Source organism: Alosa sapidissima, chromosome 7 (genome assembly GCF_018492685.1).
Source record: "Alosa sapidissima isolate fAloSap1 chromosome 7, fAloSap1.pri, whole genome shotgun sequence".
NCBI classification, from domain to species: Eukaryota; Metazoa; Chordata; class Actinopteri; order Clupeiformes; family Clupeidae; genus Alosa; species Alosa sapidissima.
This window is the reverse complement of record NC_055963.1, coordinates 8241565-8261059: the sequence shown is the minus strand read 5'-3', so window position 1 is coordinate 8261059 and position 19495 is coordinate 8241565. Positions and strand designations below refer to the sequence as shown.

At 44.4% G+C, this 19495-nt stretch overlaps 1 protein-coding gene across 2 annotated transcripts; it reads right to left on the bottom strand.

Moving 5' to 3' along the window:
- Nucleotides 1-1702: 1702 nt before the first annotated feature.
- On the bottom strand, nt 1703-19289 carry mthfr (methylenetetrahydrofolate reductase (NAD(P)H)). 2 transcript variants are annotated; one of them, XM_042097128.1, is made up of 12 exons: nt 19135-19289; nt 18222-18465; nt 17124-17362; nt 14988-15098; nt 14481-14674; nt 13110-13360; nt 12554-12688; nt 12215-12395; nt 11870-12052; nt 9512-9613; nt 3594-3713; nt 1703-3171 (listed from the first exon to the last, which is right to left on the bottom strand). In XM_042097128.1, exons 2-12 carry the CDS (start codon nt 18461-18463, stop codon nt 2962-2964), a joined length of 1968 nt encoding a protein of 655 aa, XP_041953062.1. In that variant the 5' UTR covers nt 18464-18465; nt 19135-19289; the 3' UTR covers nt 1703-2961. The 2 variants fall into 2 exon arrangements, with proteins under 2 accessions (XP_041953062.1, XP_041953061.1); XM_042097127.1 differs by lacking the exon at nt 19135-19289 and adding an exon at nt 18581-19115.
- Nucleotides 19290-19495: the final 206 nt, after the last annotated feature.

The following is a 19495-nucleotide window of genomic DNA, read 5'->3' as shown; positions in this document are numbered from 1 at the left end:
GTTGTAAGATCTAGTGTCAACAACAACCCACAACATATAATACATGTAATCCGTTACTTCCCAACACTGTGTGTCAGTTAACTTGAAGAACTGCAGGTTTCAGGGATATCTTTGGTTTGGGTACACTCTTAAAACAAATGTGATGAAAACAACACAACTTCCGTTGTTTTTTTAACACATCGCTGTGTCCAGATAGGGACAACACATTAATTTTAAGAGAGTATCTGACAAAAAAAATCTCCCTCCATCCAATCCATAATGTGTGTGTGTGCGTGTCTGTTTGTCTGTCTGTGAGCCTTAGACCTATTGATGGATTATCAAAGCTAATTTGCCACTCGCTGTTTGATTTTTTAGATAAACGTAACATTTGATTTACAGGAAAAGGTTCTTGGTAAACACGCTCTTTGCCAGCCTGACTTTCTCGTCGCGTTACCCACAGCCGCTCTCCCCATTATCACGAGTATCTTTCCTGAAAGCCCCTTTATCTGCACTGAAATCAGCCCTGAAAGACACGGCACAGTAGGTGCAGGTGCCGCTGCCCCAGCAGAGAAGCATGATGGGATTGAATGACCAGTCATCAGTGACGGAGCTGCACAGCTGGGGCAGATGCTGAACATGCAGATATGGGATCCTCCCTGGCACTGTAGTCCTCTAAAGGAAACTAGTATAAGTATATACGTATACTCTTTTGATCCCGTGAGGGAAATTTGGTCTCTGCATTTATCCCAATCCGTGAATTAGTGAAACACACCCAGCACACAGTGAACACACACTCTACTACTACTTCAGGGATTAGCAGAAGAGTCACATAATAAATCCACTGGCATCATCTCTCTATAAACAGACACTTCAGATATGGGATCCTCCCTGGCTCTGTAGTCCTCTAAAGGAAACGTAGATCTGGGCTAAAGGGGGACCCTCGTGCGCTGATGCCATTTCCATGCATGAGTACATTCTAACGCACACTGTATGCATGTGTGTGACATTCACTCAGGCGTGTAAGGGAGAGACGGCTCCCCTCCCCCTATGCACACGCTGCTGTCTCACACACACACACACACACACACACACTGTGTCACACTATACCACTAGCTGTAATATTTGGAGCGGGGCCAAGTGGTGTCATTTTGTCAGGCTAGAGTTCAGCAGTGTGGTGAGATCATACAGCACTGGAGCCCATGATGTCGGCCATCCAAACCTTCCATAGTGAGACCAGTGCAAATTCTCCCAATACATGCACACACGCACGCACGCACACGCACACACACACATCTGACTTACCTGGCTCAGGCCAGGCCTCAATGAGAGATATGTAAACAAAGCTACATGGTGGACTCTGACACAGATGGCATCATGGCTGGTGCAGCACTGAACAAACAAACACATCTGAGCGTCCACACGACTAACCGGCCAACGTGGTTAACGTGGCCATGGAGAGAAAAACAATGCCAGGTGGCATGGTGGACTCTGACACAGGTGGCATCATGGTCAGAAAACACAACTAAACACACATTCGGGCATCCATACACAACTGACCCAGCAACATGGTTAAGGCCACCGTAAGAAAAGATGACAAAACTGTGTATAAACAATGCCAGGGTGGCATGGTGAACACATGGCTGGCACAGAACTAAACACACACACACACACACACACACACTGATGGCCACGTTACTAAATAAAAAAAAGAAATGCGAGGCTGTTTCCATGAAGTCACAGTTTATTTATTACGCCATTACCGACGGTACAAAACATTAATAAATATAGATATGATCATAGCAACATCCGCTCCTAGCTACAGTTAAAAACATAAATATAAAAATGTGTATGAAAACACGTGCCTTAAAATAATCATGAGTAAAAATAAGTTTCTGTCTCTGCAGCATGCATAACAATGTTTCAAACCCATCTGAGAACAATGGTCTTTGCAACACTCATAACAATGCTTCAAATCCATCTGAGAACATTGGTGATTGTATTCAAAAGGCCACGTTAGTCTTACAATAGTCAAGCACTTTGTGTATCTCACTAAACACCACAGTTTAACCCAAGCATTTAACATTACCCAAACACACATCTTCTTTAATAATAGCTTTCCTGACAGTGTGCGTCCTTTGAGTTCTACTTCAGCTAAACAAGAAGCCAGACCCGCAATCGCAGCGAGTCCCAAGACTGAAATTTTCTACAGTAATTCCTTTTTCTCGTTTTTCTATGGTTTCTTTTCAACAACTTGATCCACTTTCCACTTCACATCGTTGCACTGGAACTAGCATTGTCCATGTCTAAACATCAACAAAAAAGGAAGGCCACGACGGTTATGCTTCGAGTAAACCTACTAGAATACTAGCTACTAGCAGAGCTAGGCTGGAGCTGGGGCTTTGCTGTTGGGGTGTGTGCAGTGAGGGATAAGAGAGGGTGCTCTCATCCAGTCCCCACAGCCCCTCCATCCTCACCGTGATAGTTTCGTTTTGGTAAGCAGCATTTGGCAGCTAAATGGTTTGGTTGAACTGTCCGTCTCTCCTCCTCCCTGCCGCAATCGATACAAATCACACATACAAGTGAAGTGAAGTCAAGAGCAATAATAAAGCTATAATAGTATAGTCTGCCCAATGCCCATCCATCTGTGTGAGGATCAGTGGTCATTATAGACATTTAGTGGAGCGGAGACAGTGTTCATGCAGATAGGAGGGGTCACCAAGCCCCAGGGTCCCCTGGGTAGCAGCAACTGTAATGGTTGAGCGCGGTGGTATTGGTTGGAGAGCAATGGGTGTTTAGCTTTAGCGTTCAGCCAATGAAGGAGACGACCGAGTGCAAGTTGACTCACAACAACCACTCACACTCAGCCAACGGACCAATCACAGCCTGAGAAAACCCAACAAATCCTTTGCCTGGATCCCACCCACATCGTAGCAGTATGATAGGATGGGGGTTGCCATGGCATTCTGTGCGAGTGGGCCTCCCTCAGTCACTCTGCAGTGTCTCGGGGGGCGCGTCCAGAATCTCAAACATGTCGTCGATGATCTGCCACAGGCAGTTGTCCAATGGGAAGTCGTTATCCACCAGGTTAACCAGGAAGTAGTTGTCGTGGATGTACTGGATGATCATCCGAGAGGGAGACTCGTCCTCATAGAGCTTGGCCCACTGCTCGATCCACAGGGCAAAAGCTTCGTCCTGACACACACAGAGAGAGAGAGTTCATTACGAGAGAGCAGGCAGGTATCAAACATACGGTCTCTTCGTTGACGTTAGCGTTATCTTATCTAGCCTAGCTTTGAAGTGAGCTGCAGGGGAAATGTGTTTGACTTCTGGAAGGGCACCTTTTCTCTGAGACCACAAGGATAAAAATGCAGCATTCGCTAATTGCTGACTTGTGCCTAGCACAAATTCAGTAGTGTCCCAGTTTATTACCCAAGGTGCAGTGCACGAGGGTATGTGTTTCCACACACACACACACACACACACACACACACACACACACACACGCCAATACTAGTTAGCTATTACGCTTTTTCACCTGAAGATTAGACTCTCCCTTCATAGAACATCTCTGCTGTGAGTGCCTGACTGACCTATGACCTAATGACTGAACTTACCTTCCAGAACATGAAGCTGACCGGGTCAACCACCGTCGGCTGGACAATCTCCCTTCCAGGGAAGATGCCCCAGGTCACAGCGTTCGGCTGCATGTCGTGGGCATTAGTGATGTTCTTCCCCTGCAAACAAATACACACAGGTCAACAAACACTGAACAGTGATCGTCCACATGGAACTCTGTGGGTGCAAATTTGGCAGCGTATTTTATCGCCAGTGCATGCGAACGGTGGTCAGAGAGAGTCAGACGCACGAAGTGGGCTGGACTGAGTCAGGACTAGGTTCATTAATAGAATTTTTGGTTAAAGCCCACCAATAGCAGTGTTGAGCAATATCTTTAAATGGAATGCGTCAGACGATATTACAGTAGCATTTACAATCTCAATATTGATGCGCATCTGATCCAAATACTTTTTCAAAGAATAATATGTAGCGAATATGTCAAATTTATTCTGCTCTTCCAAGCAATTCAATTCACAAAACATGGTTGTAGCTTTCCAGACCTGTTTTAATTACCGTACACCATCACATCCGACCAGGCTGATCTATACGATTTATTAATCGATCCATATATTCTTGAATTTCCCCTTGGGGATCAATGAAGTACCTATCTATCTATCATCTATCTATATTTGGAACTTGGAAAGTTCAGTTCAGTTTTATTTGTCATTGTTACAGGATAACAAAGAAATGTTAGAGCACAAACAGACAGGCATATAGTTTGAGGTTGTTCACCCATTTGCCTTATATCAATTTACATCCCCATGAATCACCCATTACTTTGTACCTAATTTAGCTCCCCATAAATACCCCCTAGAAAACCCCCTAACGTGCCATGTCCAGTAAAGTGCTTGGTGCAATAATTAATACATCTAATAGAGGTAGGGTTGTTGGGAGTGCTTTTGCAGCAATGCAAAGTCCAGGTCACAGGTATTGGGGGTGTATGTACAGAGACATTATGTCACAGAGGGATGTCTAATGGGGAGTGGGGGGGTGGACTGTCCATTTAGCAGCCTGACTGCATGGGGGTAAAGACCGTTGCCTGCTGGTTTTGGCCCTGATGGACCAATAGACAGATCAGAATTGAATGCTGGTTGCATGTGATTGATTGATTTAAATTTACTTCAAGAGAGAGGTCCCGCCCATTTAAGAGCCCCCCGCCTCAATCACACACACACACAGACACACACATTCCTCAACAGAGAGGTCTCGCCCATTTCAGAGCCCAAACCTCACACACACACACACACACACACTCTTCAACAGAGAGGTTTCGCCCATTTCAGAGCCCTCACCTCACACACACACACACACACACACACACACACACACACACACACACACACACACACACACACACACACACACTCTTCAACAGAAAGGTCTCACCCATTTTAGAGCCCCCCGCCTCAATCACACACACACACAGACACACACATTCCTCAACAGAGAGGTCTCGCCCATTTCAGAGCCCAAACCTCACACACACACACACACACACACACTCTTCAACAGAGAGGTTTCGCCCATTTCGGCAGACGGTCCGGACGGCACCCAGGCCCAGCCCAACCTATACGACTGGAAAATCGCTATGCCATTCTGACCGAGGATGAGGAGCCCCTCCAGCCCCGAGACAACCATCCTGGTCCCTCCTCAAAGTCGGCGCCCCCCCGACCCCCTCCTCCCCGGACCTCATCAACCTCCACCCTGGTCATCGGCAGTTCCATGGTTAGAGACCTCTGCATTCCCCCATCATGTAGCGGTCCCTCCAAGGTCTACTGCTTCCCTGGTGCCAAGGTCCTTGACATCCAGCAGAAACTCCCAAGCATCATCCTGGCCCGCCACACCAAGGTCAACAACATCATCGTACACGTGGGCACGAACGACATCAGAGATAAGCAGTCAGTAGCACTGCAGGAAAACTACAAAACTCTCATCACCACTCTGATGGGCACAGAAAAACGCTTTGTCATCTCTGGGCCTCTCCCTACCTACAGAAAAGGTGCTGAGAGATGGTCCAGACTGTTCGATCTCCACACCTGGCTCAAACGCTACTGCGCTTCCCTAAGCATCCCCTATGTCAACAACTGGGGCTTGTTCTGGGAGAGGCCCAGTATGCTGAAGCGTGATGGTCTCCACCCAAACCAACATGGAGCCAGGCTACTCTCTGACAACATAGCGTCCACACTGAGACATTGACATTCTGTAGAAAATATTACAGATTCACGCCCCCCAGGTATTGATTCGAATGGCATTATACATGTGGATGAGTCTGAGAATGTTTTCTGCAGGGTAACATACAATACTACTACCATAGATCAAGCTGTGTCATGCAATAGCATGACTTATGCTTATAGTTCTATTCCAACGTTGATTTCTACCCAACGTATAGTAAAAAGAAAAGACAAATTTAAAACTAGAAACCTAACAAATATTCTTTCCATACCTCAGCATATTCCTCAAAAGCCAGAGGCATTTTCAGCTAACATGGGTTTACTAAATATAGGTGCACTTACTACCAAAACCTTTGCAATCAATGATTTTATTAGTGAAAAAAAATTGGATTTTCTGTTTCTTGTTGAAACCTGGCTGACTTCAGACAGCGAAGCTGTTCTTGTTGAGACTTGTCCCCCAAATTATAATTTCTTCCACTCAATTAGACAAGGCAAACGAGGTGGTGGAATTGCCTCCATTCTCTCAAACAAATATAGTTGCACACGAGTCAACTTTGGCGAATTCGCTTCCTTTGAGTATATTGCCCTCACTCTGAAGGCTGACCCAGCTGTACTTCTATTAACCTTATACCGCCCTCCTAAACTATGGACTGGCTTTCTCGACCAGTTTTCTGAACTTATGTCGCTCATCATCACTAGCTATGATCGGATAATTGTAAATGGCGACTTCAATATTCATGTCAATAAGACAACTGATGCTAAAGCCAGTAAGTTCCTTAATGTGTTGGACAGTTTAGAGCTAAAGCAGCATGTTACAGGACCCACCCACAACCTTGGCAACACCCTCGATCTAGTCATTTCCAGAGGGATAGAAGTCACAGACTTATCAGTAAATGATATAAATATGTCTGATCATCATTGTGTATCTTTTAATATTGTACTACATACTCCAAAAATTCATCCCGAAATTGCAATCAAATCGCGACTCTTGGACATTAGAGCAGAACAGCAGTTCATAGCTCTTATAGACTCCATAAATTTAGATATTTTACATCATCCCATTGATCAAATGGTAGAGGCTCTCAATCGTGAATTAGGCGCTCTGCTTGACAGAGTGGCACCCTTAAAGACTAAAAAAAGGCCCTGTAGCAAACTGACACCTTGGATGAACGAAAATATCCATGATCTAAAAAGATCATGTAGGAAAGCTGAGAGAACATGGAGAAAAACTAAGTTACAGGTTCACCGTGCCATTCTAAAAGAAAAAATTGCAAATTATAATAGAGCTATTCGGAATGAGAGGAGGAACCACTTCTCTAAGGTAATTGCTGAAAACAGTGGAAACTCTAGGGTGTTGTTCTCTACCATTGATAGGCTATTGCATCAAACACCTTTTGATACACTCAGTCAGGCATCCTCTCTAAGATGCGAAGAATTTGCAGACTTCTTCAAAAACAAAGTCATTTCTATAAGGGAGGCTATTGGTAACACAAGTAATATGTTTGATAGTACACCCAAAAACAGCCCCCCAAAATTAAGGTCCTTTAGCACTATTACTCAATCTGAGCTTGGTAAAATTATAACTCAAACCGGCTCCTCAACATGTGTTTTAGATCCAATCCCTACTACATTCCTCAAAAAAGTATATGATGGCTTAGCTCCCTTTTTTCTCAAGGTAATAAATACCTCATTAGAAACAGGTATATTTCCAACTGCTTTTAAAACCGCTGTTGTGAAACCTTTACTTAAAAAGTCAAATCTTGACCATACCAATCTGAGCAACTACAGGCCTATATCAAATCTATCGTTTTTGAGCAAAGTACTTGAAAAAGTTGTTTGTAATCAGTTAAATACCTTCCTCAACGAAAACAGTATCCTTGAAAAATTCCAATCAGGTTTTAGATCAAATCACAGCACAGAAACGGCTCTAGTAAAAATAGTCAATGATCTCAGACTAGCTACCGACTCAAACAAAGTCTCAATCCTTATTCTTCTGGATTTGAGTGCGGCATTTGACACCATTGATCATAGCATCCTAATTCACCGCCTTGCGAAGTGGGTGGGTCTCTCTGATAATGCTCTAAACTGGTTTCAAACCTACATTACTGGCAGAGATTTTTATATCAGTCTAGGAGATCATGTATCTGAAAAACATGACTTGCCTTTTGGTGTGGCCCAGGGGAGCTGCCTTGGTCCCCTGCTATTTTCTCTATATATGCTTCCATTGGGAAACGTCATAAGTCAACATAATGTAAACTTCCACAGCTACGCAGATGATACCCAATTGTATCTTTCTGTTGAGCCAACTAACCCAGATGGCCTTTGCTCCCTCACTGCATGCCTAACCTCCATTAATCAGTGGATGAGCAAAAACTTTTTGAAACTAAATGATGACAAAACAGAGGTACTTCTGGTTGGACCAAAACTAAAGCGAGATATTATTCTTAGTAATCTGGGGAACTTGGCACACCAGGTCAAACCAAAAGTAACAAGCCTCGGTGTCATCTTAGATGCAGAGTTAAGTTTTAAGCCCCATATCAGTAAAGTTACTCAGACAGCCTATTTCCACTTGAGAAACATTGCCAAAGTGCGGCCCTTTTTAACTCAACAAGATGCAGAAAAACTAATTCACGCCTTTATCACTAGCAGGTTAGACTACTGCAATGCACTTTTCACTGGTCTTCCCAAAAAACATCTAAAGAAATTGGCACTCATACAGAACTCTGCGGCTAGACTTTTAACTAAGACTAAGAAGAGAGAACACATCACCCCTGTGTTGGCTGAACTGCACTGGCTCCCTATTTCCTATAGAATTGATTTTAAGGTTATGTTAATTACTTACAAAGCTCTGAATGGCATAGCACCTTCATATATCTCTGAGCTTTTAATATCTTATCAACCACAAAGGAAACTTAGATCATCCAATTCTAATCTTTTAATCGTACCCAAAGTGCTCCACAAACAAAGTGGAGAAGCTGCGTTTATCCATTATGCCCCCAAACTATGGAACACCCTGCCTCTGTACATCAAGCAGGCGAGTTCAGTAAATATTTTTAAAAAAGATCTGAAAACATACCTGTACAGGAAAGCCTTTAGTTAACTCATCTTATCCTGTAGACTACATTTTCAGATTATTCTACATCTGCTACTATTGGAGGGCGCAGCCAGCCAGAAGCAGATGGGCTCCCCCTATTAAGTCAGGTTCTGCTCAAGGTTTCTTCCTGGAATATGGGAGTTTTTCCTTGCCACAGTTGCCATATGGCGTGCTTGTGGGGGGTAAGAGGGTTAAGGCTGCCAGTCTTATGACGTCATTTTCTATATTTTTGATATGTTGCTGAGCATATCATAAACAGCAAAGAAAAGTGATTGATAATGACTGACTGACTACTATTGTGTTACATGCTTCAAATGTAAAGCACTTTGAGCTGCATTCTGTGTATGAAAGGTGCTATACAAATAAAGCTTTATTATTATTATTATTATTATTATTATTATTATTATATTTCAGAGCCCTCACCTCACACACACACACACACACACACACTCTTCAACAGAAAGGTCTCACCCATTTTAGAGCCCCCGCCTTGACGTAGACCACCTTCCCATTATCGCTACCTGTTCGCCGCAAAACTTGTGTGTGATGTAAGAATTCATATTATACATAATAACACAATTCCAGAGCAACCTGGCCCTAATTTATTTGTGTGTGTGAATTTGTGTGTGTGTGTGTGTGTGTGTGTACTCACCTCAACATTAACAATGTGATAGTTGACACGGGGCTCGTACTTCTTCAGCACCTTGAGGAGAGCGGTCACATTCTCACTGGATGTGAAGAACTCCAGATATGCCTGCACACACACACACACACACACACACACACACACACACACACAGGGGTTTACTTCAGTCACTGTAAAATACTCCAAGACTGCAAGAATATTCCATCTACTTGATATTACACTGTGTGGATCAATACCAAAGGCCAAGTGTGAATAACTCAGAGCATTTATATTATAATAAATGTTTTGAATCGGTGTTGGTGTTGGTGCCTGAATGGCCATGCCATCGCTCAAGCATGTTCACTTGCATGGTTCAATGAGATGACACAAATGTCAATCATTACACACCATGGCAGTAAGCAGTGGAAATCTCCACCAGCACAAAGCTCCACCTATCGAAAGGGGTGAGGTGGTGGTGTGATGAAAGTCACACCACCACCTCAACAAGGCTCAGCAGCAGATAGGGTGATGGGTTTCTAGGAATGGATCTGACCTTTACACACACCAATTAAAAAACTCAACATTAAAAATACATTTGTGTAGTTCTGGGAATACTGCAGGGTCACCCTGACTCTCTAGGAAGATTTTTTTACTGATATGTTTACAGTCAGCCAGAGGGTAAAGGACGCACACGCGCGCGCGCGCACACACACACACACACACACACACACACACACACACACACACACACACACACACACACACACACACACACACACACACACACACACACACACACACACACACACACACACACACACACACACACACACACACACACGTGTACTTTTGACTGGGAGGTTTTACTGCACGAGCCCACACACCAAGCCACTCAGTAGCCGAAGCCACTCAGTGCTCTAGCACACTAATCAGGTAATCAGGAGGAAGGATTATGATAAGAGTGACACCAGGTACACATCTTGTTTTTGGAAACATTGGACCCGAAGCCTGTATATGTTTTGTAAATGATGCCTCATCTGCATCATTCTTAAATGTTTTGTATTCTTTTACATTTATATATCTGTACTGTGTTGTCTCTATGGACCCTTGTGTCTTGAATAAAGTTGAAAGACAGATAAGATCAACTCATGTGGGGAGTGGGTCTCTTATCTTAACATTTGAAGGGGTGAACTGACTTATTTTGATTCAAATAAAACCAAGGGCTTGGACTGCTTTTAAAGGTGCTCTAAGCGATGCTGGGTAATGTCACTTCTGTCGACTTTCAAACAAAACAGAAAGCTAGCTCGTTACTTCCTCCCCCTACCTCCCGTGCTGCTCCCGTGCAATTGAAACTCTCCTAAACGCACATCTCGTCTATGATTTGCTGGAACAGTTTGTTATGTTTTCATGGGCTAGGTTTGCCCAGGTTGTTTTTGTTGCCATTTTTGGAGCCTGGGCTGTCCAGAGATCGCATATTTTTTTTACAGTGTATTCAGGACACAGACAGCTAGCAGTTGGTTAGGTGATGTTTGCAGTAAGTGACATAAAATGTTTTAGCCTAAAAAATGTGTGGCATCGCTTTGAGCACCTTTAAAAACTCACCACTGTGGCTAATCTGGATTCTAATACCAGGCAAAAAAACTGAATTAACACCATTACCACCTTACATGAACCCATCAGTTTTGATAATATCATGTAATGTGCAGCATAATGTAAACTGTAGTCTGCTCACACCCCACATATGGGGTGACTGTGACGATGTGCCGCCTCAGCAGCACATCACACTATGATTATTTGATTATTATTTAATTAATGATATATGTAATGTCAATTTCATGAATGAGTTGTGCGTGTTCTATATGTTGGGCGCGTTCCTTTGCGCACAAAGAATGTTGCTTAATATTTGATCATGTGTTTTTGGGGTTGTGCTATGGTTACTTTTGATGTCATGATGTATGCTTGTGGTTTAGGGGCGGTGTGCCCGTTTTGGGTGTTTAGACTTCGCCGGTGGCGGCGGAAGTAATTAGTTAATTGGCCATTTAAACGCCGGCTTTTCTCTATGCAGGGGTTCAAAGTTTCGTGACGCGCAGTAAGGGGCTGATGTGAGTCCTGCGGTCAGGTCTGGTTATATAGTGGCATGTAGCCTAGCCATAAGAGACCTTAGATATTCGTGTTTGTTAAATGTTTTGTTTGTCTTTTTCGTTTTATCTCCCGTCGGGTGCGACCGAGTGTCGGATAGGAAGTGGACTGTATTTTTTGATTATTTTTTGCACGTTGTAAATAAAACACCGTGGGCCCTCTTAAACCTGCGGTCTCGGCCTGATTTCTCCTTCACCACTCGGGTGCTCTACAACAGTGACGCATGGCAGAGAGAGGTGCCCCCACCTTCTGGAAGACGTATCCGCCGGGCGGGCCCCAGCCCACGATGGGGTCGGTGGAGGGCTTGCCGTTGATGCTAGGCTGGGAGTTGATGGTGAGGACACCGCGGCGGTTCACCTTGTCCAGCTCGTCCCTCAGCAGGTTCGTCTCCGGGGCCAGAGGGTCGTCGTTCCACGGCAGGCACATCACCTACGGGGAGAATGCACACACACACAAAATCACAGTCAGTCACCAACAAACACACACACATAACGCACACAATCAATCAACAGAATAATATACACAAACACCAATGCATACACAAGAAAAAACATGCAACAGACAGACAGGCGGCGAGATGAACCCAGTCACCTTGTGCCCGTTGCGGTTGGGCGTGGCCGTGATGTAGTTGGTGAAGACCTCAAACACGCTGTCTTCACTTGTTAGCTCCTCCCCCCACATCTTGAGCAGCGCGTCCTTGGACGATTTACTCTTTAGGTAGAACAGGTAGTAATCATTCAGCTCCCCAAAGGCTGGGGACGACGAGTTACCCCTAATCAAACAACCAGGGAGAGAGAGGGGTAGAGACAAAAACGTTTTTCACATCAGTCCCTGCTCCAGTAATACAATTAACAAACAAAGATGTTTATGTTTATGGTATTTATCACATGCTCCATCAAGCGCCTTATGACAGACAGACATGTTGCGTACCATCGTCCATTGGGGAAGTCATCCCACTCCTGGGTTCTGTAGATGTAGCTCTTGGGTCTGGAGGCCCAGAAGATGGGCCTCACGTCCTCTACCTTTCGCTTGGGGTTGGCACTCGTTGCCCAAGGCAGTGGCCGGCTGGAGACACGGACAGACACACACACACACACACACAATGACTCAAGAGACAATTCATGTTCATCCAAACCACTTTTGGGAGCAGGCTGCATGATTGTACTGCATCATATCTATTGAGTGTGTGAGTTTAACTATGAGTACATGAGAATGTTCTCACTTAAACAAAGTTATGGAGCTGCCCATAATGACACAGTTGGAGTACTGTACTGTAACATCATAAAATAAAAGTCCATGCAGGAGCTGTAGTGTCATGTGTCACTTTTTCAAGACTTTCACTCAAATTTCTATACATCTGGAAAAAAGAATTCACAATTCCATACTTTTCCCATGGCGTGGCCTGATGTAGTGTCATTGATGTCTGTGTTAAACTACTGTGGTGTGCTGTGCTGTGCTGTGGTGTATGTCAGTGTTGGAGACGTACCGGGGGTCCTCCACCCACATGCCCAGCTGTCTCAGGACCTCCATGGTGGCCACCTCGCGGTTGAGGGTGTAGAAGTGCAGGCCAGGAACCTCCCCGCTGTCCAGCAGCACTCGGCACATCTCCACCGCCTGGTGGATGCCAAAGTTACGGATCGCTGCATCATTGTCCTTGATCGGCTCGATCACCTCGGTGATCTCCTCCGGAACCTCCAGCTTGGACAGCTTCACCAGTTGCCGTAGAGACTGGTAACCCTAGAGACATAGAATTCCAAAGAGATACAACATGAATCCGAGGAACTTTATGTAACTATGGGGACATAAACCCTGTGTTCTGTGCTTAACAATAGTGCTGTGGAGTGGGTGACACTCATTGTCCAAGATGTTGATCAGTTTGTTCAGTTGATTAGATACATTACATACACTACACATGCATTATAATACTCTTATTAAGACACTATTGTCGTCAAAAGACATCACACAGGGACACACTCTTCTATTCTACCCCACCCCAGCAGATCCCACCTCACCTCACCTCACCTCACCTCACCTCACCAGACTCGCATATCTGCATGCATACGTGACTGATAAGTTAACTGTACTACAGACGCCAAGTGGGACGTGTGTTGGGAAAGTTACTTTTAAAATGTATTCCACTACAGATTACAGAATACATGCCCTAAAATGTATTTTGTAACATATTTGCAACATCATCTCTCTATAAACAGACACCTCAGATATGGGATCCTCCCTGACTCTGTAGTCCTCTAAAGGAAACGTAGATCTGGGCTAAAGGGGCCCAGGGGACATAAACCCTGTGTTTTAATCTGACTATGTAACTATGGAGACATAAACCCAGTGTTTGAATCTGACTATGTAACTATGGAGACATAAACCCAGTGTTTGAATCTGACTATGTAACTATGGAGACATAAACCCGGTGTTTAAATCTGACCTGTGCCCATTCCCGATACCACTCCAAATCTCTCACTAATCTCATTAATCTAATCAAAAATATAATTCGAACAGGTCATCATGAATGCAGATATAAATTAGCTGGTGGCTAAACCTGATACAAAGTACACTGTTTCAGCAGAGATCAGTGTCATTTGTAAATACACCTTGACTGTAAATGCCTAAATCTGTTTAAACAGAAGTAAAAAGCCTCTCTGCTGCCTTTATTTCAAGAGCGTAGATTAGTGACAAGCCTGAGTACCCAGAGTAATGGAAGAATATGAAGAGAATAAGAGAATGAAGCCATGAAGCTTCAAAACATACGTTTCTCCAAGTTAATTTACCAATGCTAGTCCCTAATCCACATTCTTGGAATCCCCCCAGGACAGGTGGACAGTATTACCCTTGGACGTGGGCGTACCTGAATTGGGAAGATGCCGGGCAGTATGGGACAGGTGATGCCGATGGCCCTGCAGTCACGGACGAAGTTGAGGAAAGTCTCGGCCCGAAAGAAGAGCTGTGTGATGATGGAATCAGCCCCGGCGTCCACCTTCTCCTTCAGGTGACGGAGGTCGTCAGCATAGCTCTCGGCCTCAGGATGGCCCGTGGGGTAGCCTAGCAACACCATGAGCACAGTTATTTCCTGGGATTAATACACAAGTTATCAAGTCAACAGTACACAAGTAAGTGAATATGACATTCTATCTAACTCATCAGTGCATGTATTCATGCTACAACTGGTGCTTAGGTCCTTGACAGGTTTTTACACACCATTATTTCTTTAGCCGTCATCAATTTATTAGCAAAAAAAGGTGCAAAAGTGAGAAAACTATCATGGTCGCTGCAACTTTACTGTGCATGCTGAACCAGGTCTGTAATGGTATCCACCTCAGATCACTATAACCACTCAAGACAAAAAGACTCTTACCAGCAACACAGATGTCGAAGTAGTCGTCAAACTCGCAGCGGATGTGTTTGACCAGGTCAGTGGCGTAGTTGAAGCCCCCTTCCTCCTCTTCCCAGTCGCTGCCTACAGGGTCTGCCCAGGATTAGATAGATAGATAGATATTTTATTGATCCCCAGGGGAAATTCAAGGTCTCAGCAGCATACATATAACACAAACACATTCTTTAACAGCAGGAAGAGTAATTAAAGTATATAATATAAAAACACAACTAAGCAATAAGGACAGTAGAAGATAAAGAATATGCTAAATATACTAAAATACAAATTATACTAACTAACACTTAATACAATATATAAAAATATACTAAAATACAAATTACAAAAATACAAATTATACTAACTAACACTTAATCTAATTCAATTTTTAAAAACAGTATCCACATAGTGGTGATTAATCAATCAGAGGCGCTTGCAATGACTGAGGCAGGGACTGAGCCTGTGATTCTCTGTGCATAGTAAGGTATGGTAAGGTGCTCTAAGGTGCTCTGTGTGAATGAGTGTCATGGTGGTAGTGCAATGGTGATAGTGGTTATGGTGATAGTGCAAATGAGTAAGTCCAACAGTGCAACAATGCAGAAGTAAAGTAAAGTCTATATATTTAACTATTTAAGAAAATGTATAAGTGTGGCCACAGTTCGGCTGTGGCATGGAGGGGGGGGGGGGGGGGGGGGTTATGCATATGTGCTAATGTGCTAATATAGCATGCAAACAGTGAGGCATAAAGACAGTGGTACAAGTGGCTAGTGGACAGACAGTACCAAACATGGAGGGGGTGAAGAGGCAGACAGACTATGCAGAGAAGTCTATCTCTCCTCTTCCCTTAAGTGAGGCATTGAACAGTTCAATGGCCCTGGGGACAAATGACTTTCTCAGTCTGTCCGTTGTGCAAGGCAGTGAGCGAAGTCTCCAGCTGATCAGGCTCTTCTGCTTAACAATAGTGCTGTGGAGTGGGTGACACTCATTGTCCAAGATGTTGATCAGTTTGTTCAGTTGATTAGATACATTACATACACTACACATGCATTATAATACTCTTATTAAGACACTATTGTCGTCAAAAGACATCACACAGGGACACACTCTTCTATTCTACCCCACCCCAGCAGATCCCACCTCACCTCACCTCACCGGACTCGCATATCTGCATGCATACGTGACTGATAAGTTAACTGTACTACAGACGCCAAGTGGGACGTGTGTTGGGAAAGTTACTTTTAAAATGTATTACATTCTAAAGTAAATGTAAAATGTAAATGTAAATCAGGTTTCTCGGCCAAGTATACTTGAGTATACAAGGAATTTGGTCTCTGCATTTATCCCATCCGTGAATTAGTGAACACACATGGCATACAGTGAGGTGAAGCACACACTAACCCAGAGCAGTGAGCTGCCTTGCTACAGCGGCGCTTGGGGAGCAGTGAGGGTTAGGTGCCTTACTCAAGGGCACTTCAGCCGTTCCTACTGGTTGGGGATCGACTCAGCAACCCTCCGGTTACAAGCCCGAAGCCCTAACCAGTAGGCCACGACTGCCCAACGCACGCTGTATGCATGTGTGCGACATTCACTCAGACATGTACTGTAGGGGAGAGAGAGGTCTAAGTGTTTCAACACTCGTACGGCTCCCCTCCCCCTATGCACACGCTGCTGTCACTCACACACACACACACACACACACACACACACACTGGCTGTCTCACACTATACCACTAGCTGTAATCGCTGGGCCAAGTGGTGTAGAGTTCAGCAGGGCAGTGTTTCAGTGTTTTTCAACAGTGCTCCCTCGTGTGGTGAGAACACACAGCACTGGACCCTGGACTGGACAGGTGTATGGTATGCACAGATGGTATGGTCACAGATCAGCCTCAGCCCACTACATTGCACAATCAACCACAGCCATCTTCTTATCTGCTCCATAAAAATAAACTACATAAACTTCAGAGAATAACAACCCTCACCTTCTAAAAATGGCCTTCTGTGAGGTCAAGAGTGAAGACTCTTGTGTGTGGTGTGTGGGGTGTGGGTGTATGTGTGTGTGTGTGTGTGTGTGTGTGTGTGTGTGTGTGTGCGTGTGCATGTGTATTTGGATGGGATCCGTACCTCCTCTGAGGGCCATGATGTTCTTGAGGCCGAGGCGCTTGGCCTTCTTGAGGTAGCCAGTGATGGTGTCCCGGGTCTGGTTGCAGCAGGTCAGGTGCAGCAGGGTCTCCAAGCCGCAGTAGTTGACCGCGGTGCTGGCGATCATCATGGAGGACGTCTCCTTGTCCGAGCCGGGGTCGCCCGCCGGGTGCCAGGTGATGTCGATGAAGAGCGGTCCGCCGGAGCCCATGCGGTCGAACCTGATTTAACGCACCATCACACGGGACAAGAGCAACAGCCATCACTCACAGCACAAATAACTACATGCAGTCAAAGTTAACACGTTAGTTGTTGTGATTTATTGGGGGAGATATGAGCAGAGAGGGTTAAAGCGGAGTAATCAAGGATCTTTGATATGAGGCTATATTTCAGAGGCTGTGGTTAGCTCGGTTCTACAGCCCCTGGTATTAAAATAAACTAGACTACCTAACATCCATTGGTATCACTCTAACAAGCATTGGTATCACTCAAACAAGCATTGGTATCACTCAAACAAGAGAGGAATGGGGCTAAACAACAATCCAAATCTGGCCAAAATTCTGATCTAACCTAAAATCTCACATGGTCATTCTCCCTCTCTTCAATCAGTGCTGTTCCTCTGCGTCTTCTTTTTATTATTTGCATATTATGGCCCATATGTTGAAATCCAACTATTTAGCCCTTATTGCTTCTTTTCGTGCTTCAGGTCAATGACCTTAATGGTTTTACTGGAATTTTTTGGCTTGGTCAAAATTAAAATGAGAAAAAAAAATCAATTCCCTGTTGATGCTACATCAATAATATTATTTTATATTTAAACACCCATCTTAATTATATGGAAGAAATGAATCAGAGCAACATTTCTGTCGGAGTAAAACTTAACTGTCCGCATTATGTACAGTGTATGCATAGTGAGTAACGTTACATGAAGACGTATTGCAGTTTGAAAAGGTAACCGCGAAGCACCAGAAGGCAGCCACATCCCATATACTGCGATGACTTAAAGTAACGTTACACATATTCTGCATTTATCTCGATTACGTTTAGATAGACTTCTGTAAAATGCCATGCAGCTTTTACCTCGAGATCAGATTAACGGCTCCGCTGGCGGTGCGAGGAGGGAAGAACTCCAGCGAAAACCAGTGGTCCCCCGACTCCATCCGCCGTCTCATCTTGTCTCTGAGCCTATCGGTTCGGTCAGGATCCAACACCGGTGTGGAGCTACGGGAGCTGTCCTTGGAGCTCTCTCCGCTGTTGCTCGCCCCGCTGGAGTCACTCTTGCTGGTCTGCCAGACATTTTCACCCATTCGCTGGTTCACCATGGCTGAAGGATCGAGTGTCGGTCAAAAAATATTTGTTTGGGGACAAAGTAAGTTGACATAATGTAAAAACAACTGAAACTGCCATTGTGTTGGTCATTTTCACAAAGGATGGCTTACTTGGTGACTGATCAGCTGCTATCATTAATCTGGTCGCAGTTGAGATTAACAGTTAAATTAGCTAATGCCCGATCTTTCAGTAAAAAGTCAAACGTCTCCACTGGCATCTACAGTATAACTCTTGTGATGTATGTATACGATACTCTTAACGTACAGTAAAACGTAAAAAGTTGTCACATACAACACATTACTCATACATTAACTGCGCTTATGGAAAGGAAAGGAAAGGAAAGTGAAAGGAAGTTTACAAATAAATAAAAACGCACGCGGAATATGTTGGGAGTGCCACTGATGGCGGCACATCAACGAAGCTAAGCAAGCAACTATCTAGCGTTGAAAGTTTTACATACAACCCAGACAAAAGCGTGGCACGCTTGGTTAAAGAACTATCGTTAGCTCGCTAGCTAGATTAGCTAGACAGTCATGCAGACCATGTGTACGTGCAGCCGGCTGGCTAACTAACATTAACGGACATTTTATAGTAGAGATGCTGACACTTTCTTTAACTGCTAACATTACGATGCACTCAAAGAATGCAAAAGCGGCCTAATTACCTTCTAGTGTTAACGCTTGACTTAACGAAAACGATAGTGGTGAATTGGACGATCCTATCGCTTGGATCCCACATCCATTCTGATCTGATCACCTCAGAGACAAGTGTAGCAGCAGCTAAGGGGTCTGTTGTTGACCGAGCCTGCGGGAAGGCGGGGCTTTACTGTCTATGCATCCAAGTCAGGTCATGTTTTTTTGCATTACGTCACGCAGTTTAAAATTGCTGGCGGCGAGAGGGAGGCAAAGATTGTTCAGGAGCCTTAACAATCTTTGAGGGAGGCAGTCAGCAGAGAGAGCCAGGACTCGCAACGAGACTGAGCGAGCTGCTAGTGCTACATTCTACAAACCAGCAGCTTACTGCAA

Excerpts from the sequence above, each read along its gene's own strand:
- mthfr (XM_042097127.1), bottom strand. The coding sequence starts at position 18,605 with ATGATAGCAGCTGATCAGTCACCAA. Across the intron at positions 17,363-18,221 it reads GCCGTTAATCTGATCTCGAG|GTTCGACCGCATGGGCTCCG; the intron begins GTAAAAGCTGCA and ends GCGTTAAATCAG. Across the intron at positions 3,714-9,511 it reads ATCACATTGTTAATGTTGAG|GGGAAGAACATCACTAATGC; the intron begins GTGAGTACACAC and ends ATTTGTTTGCAG.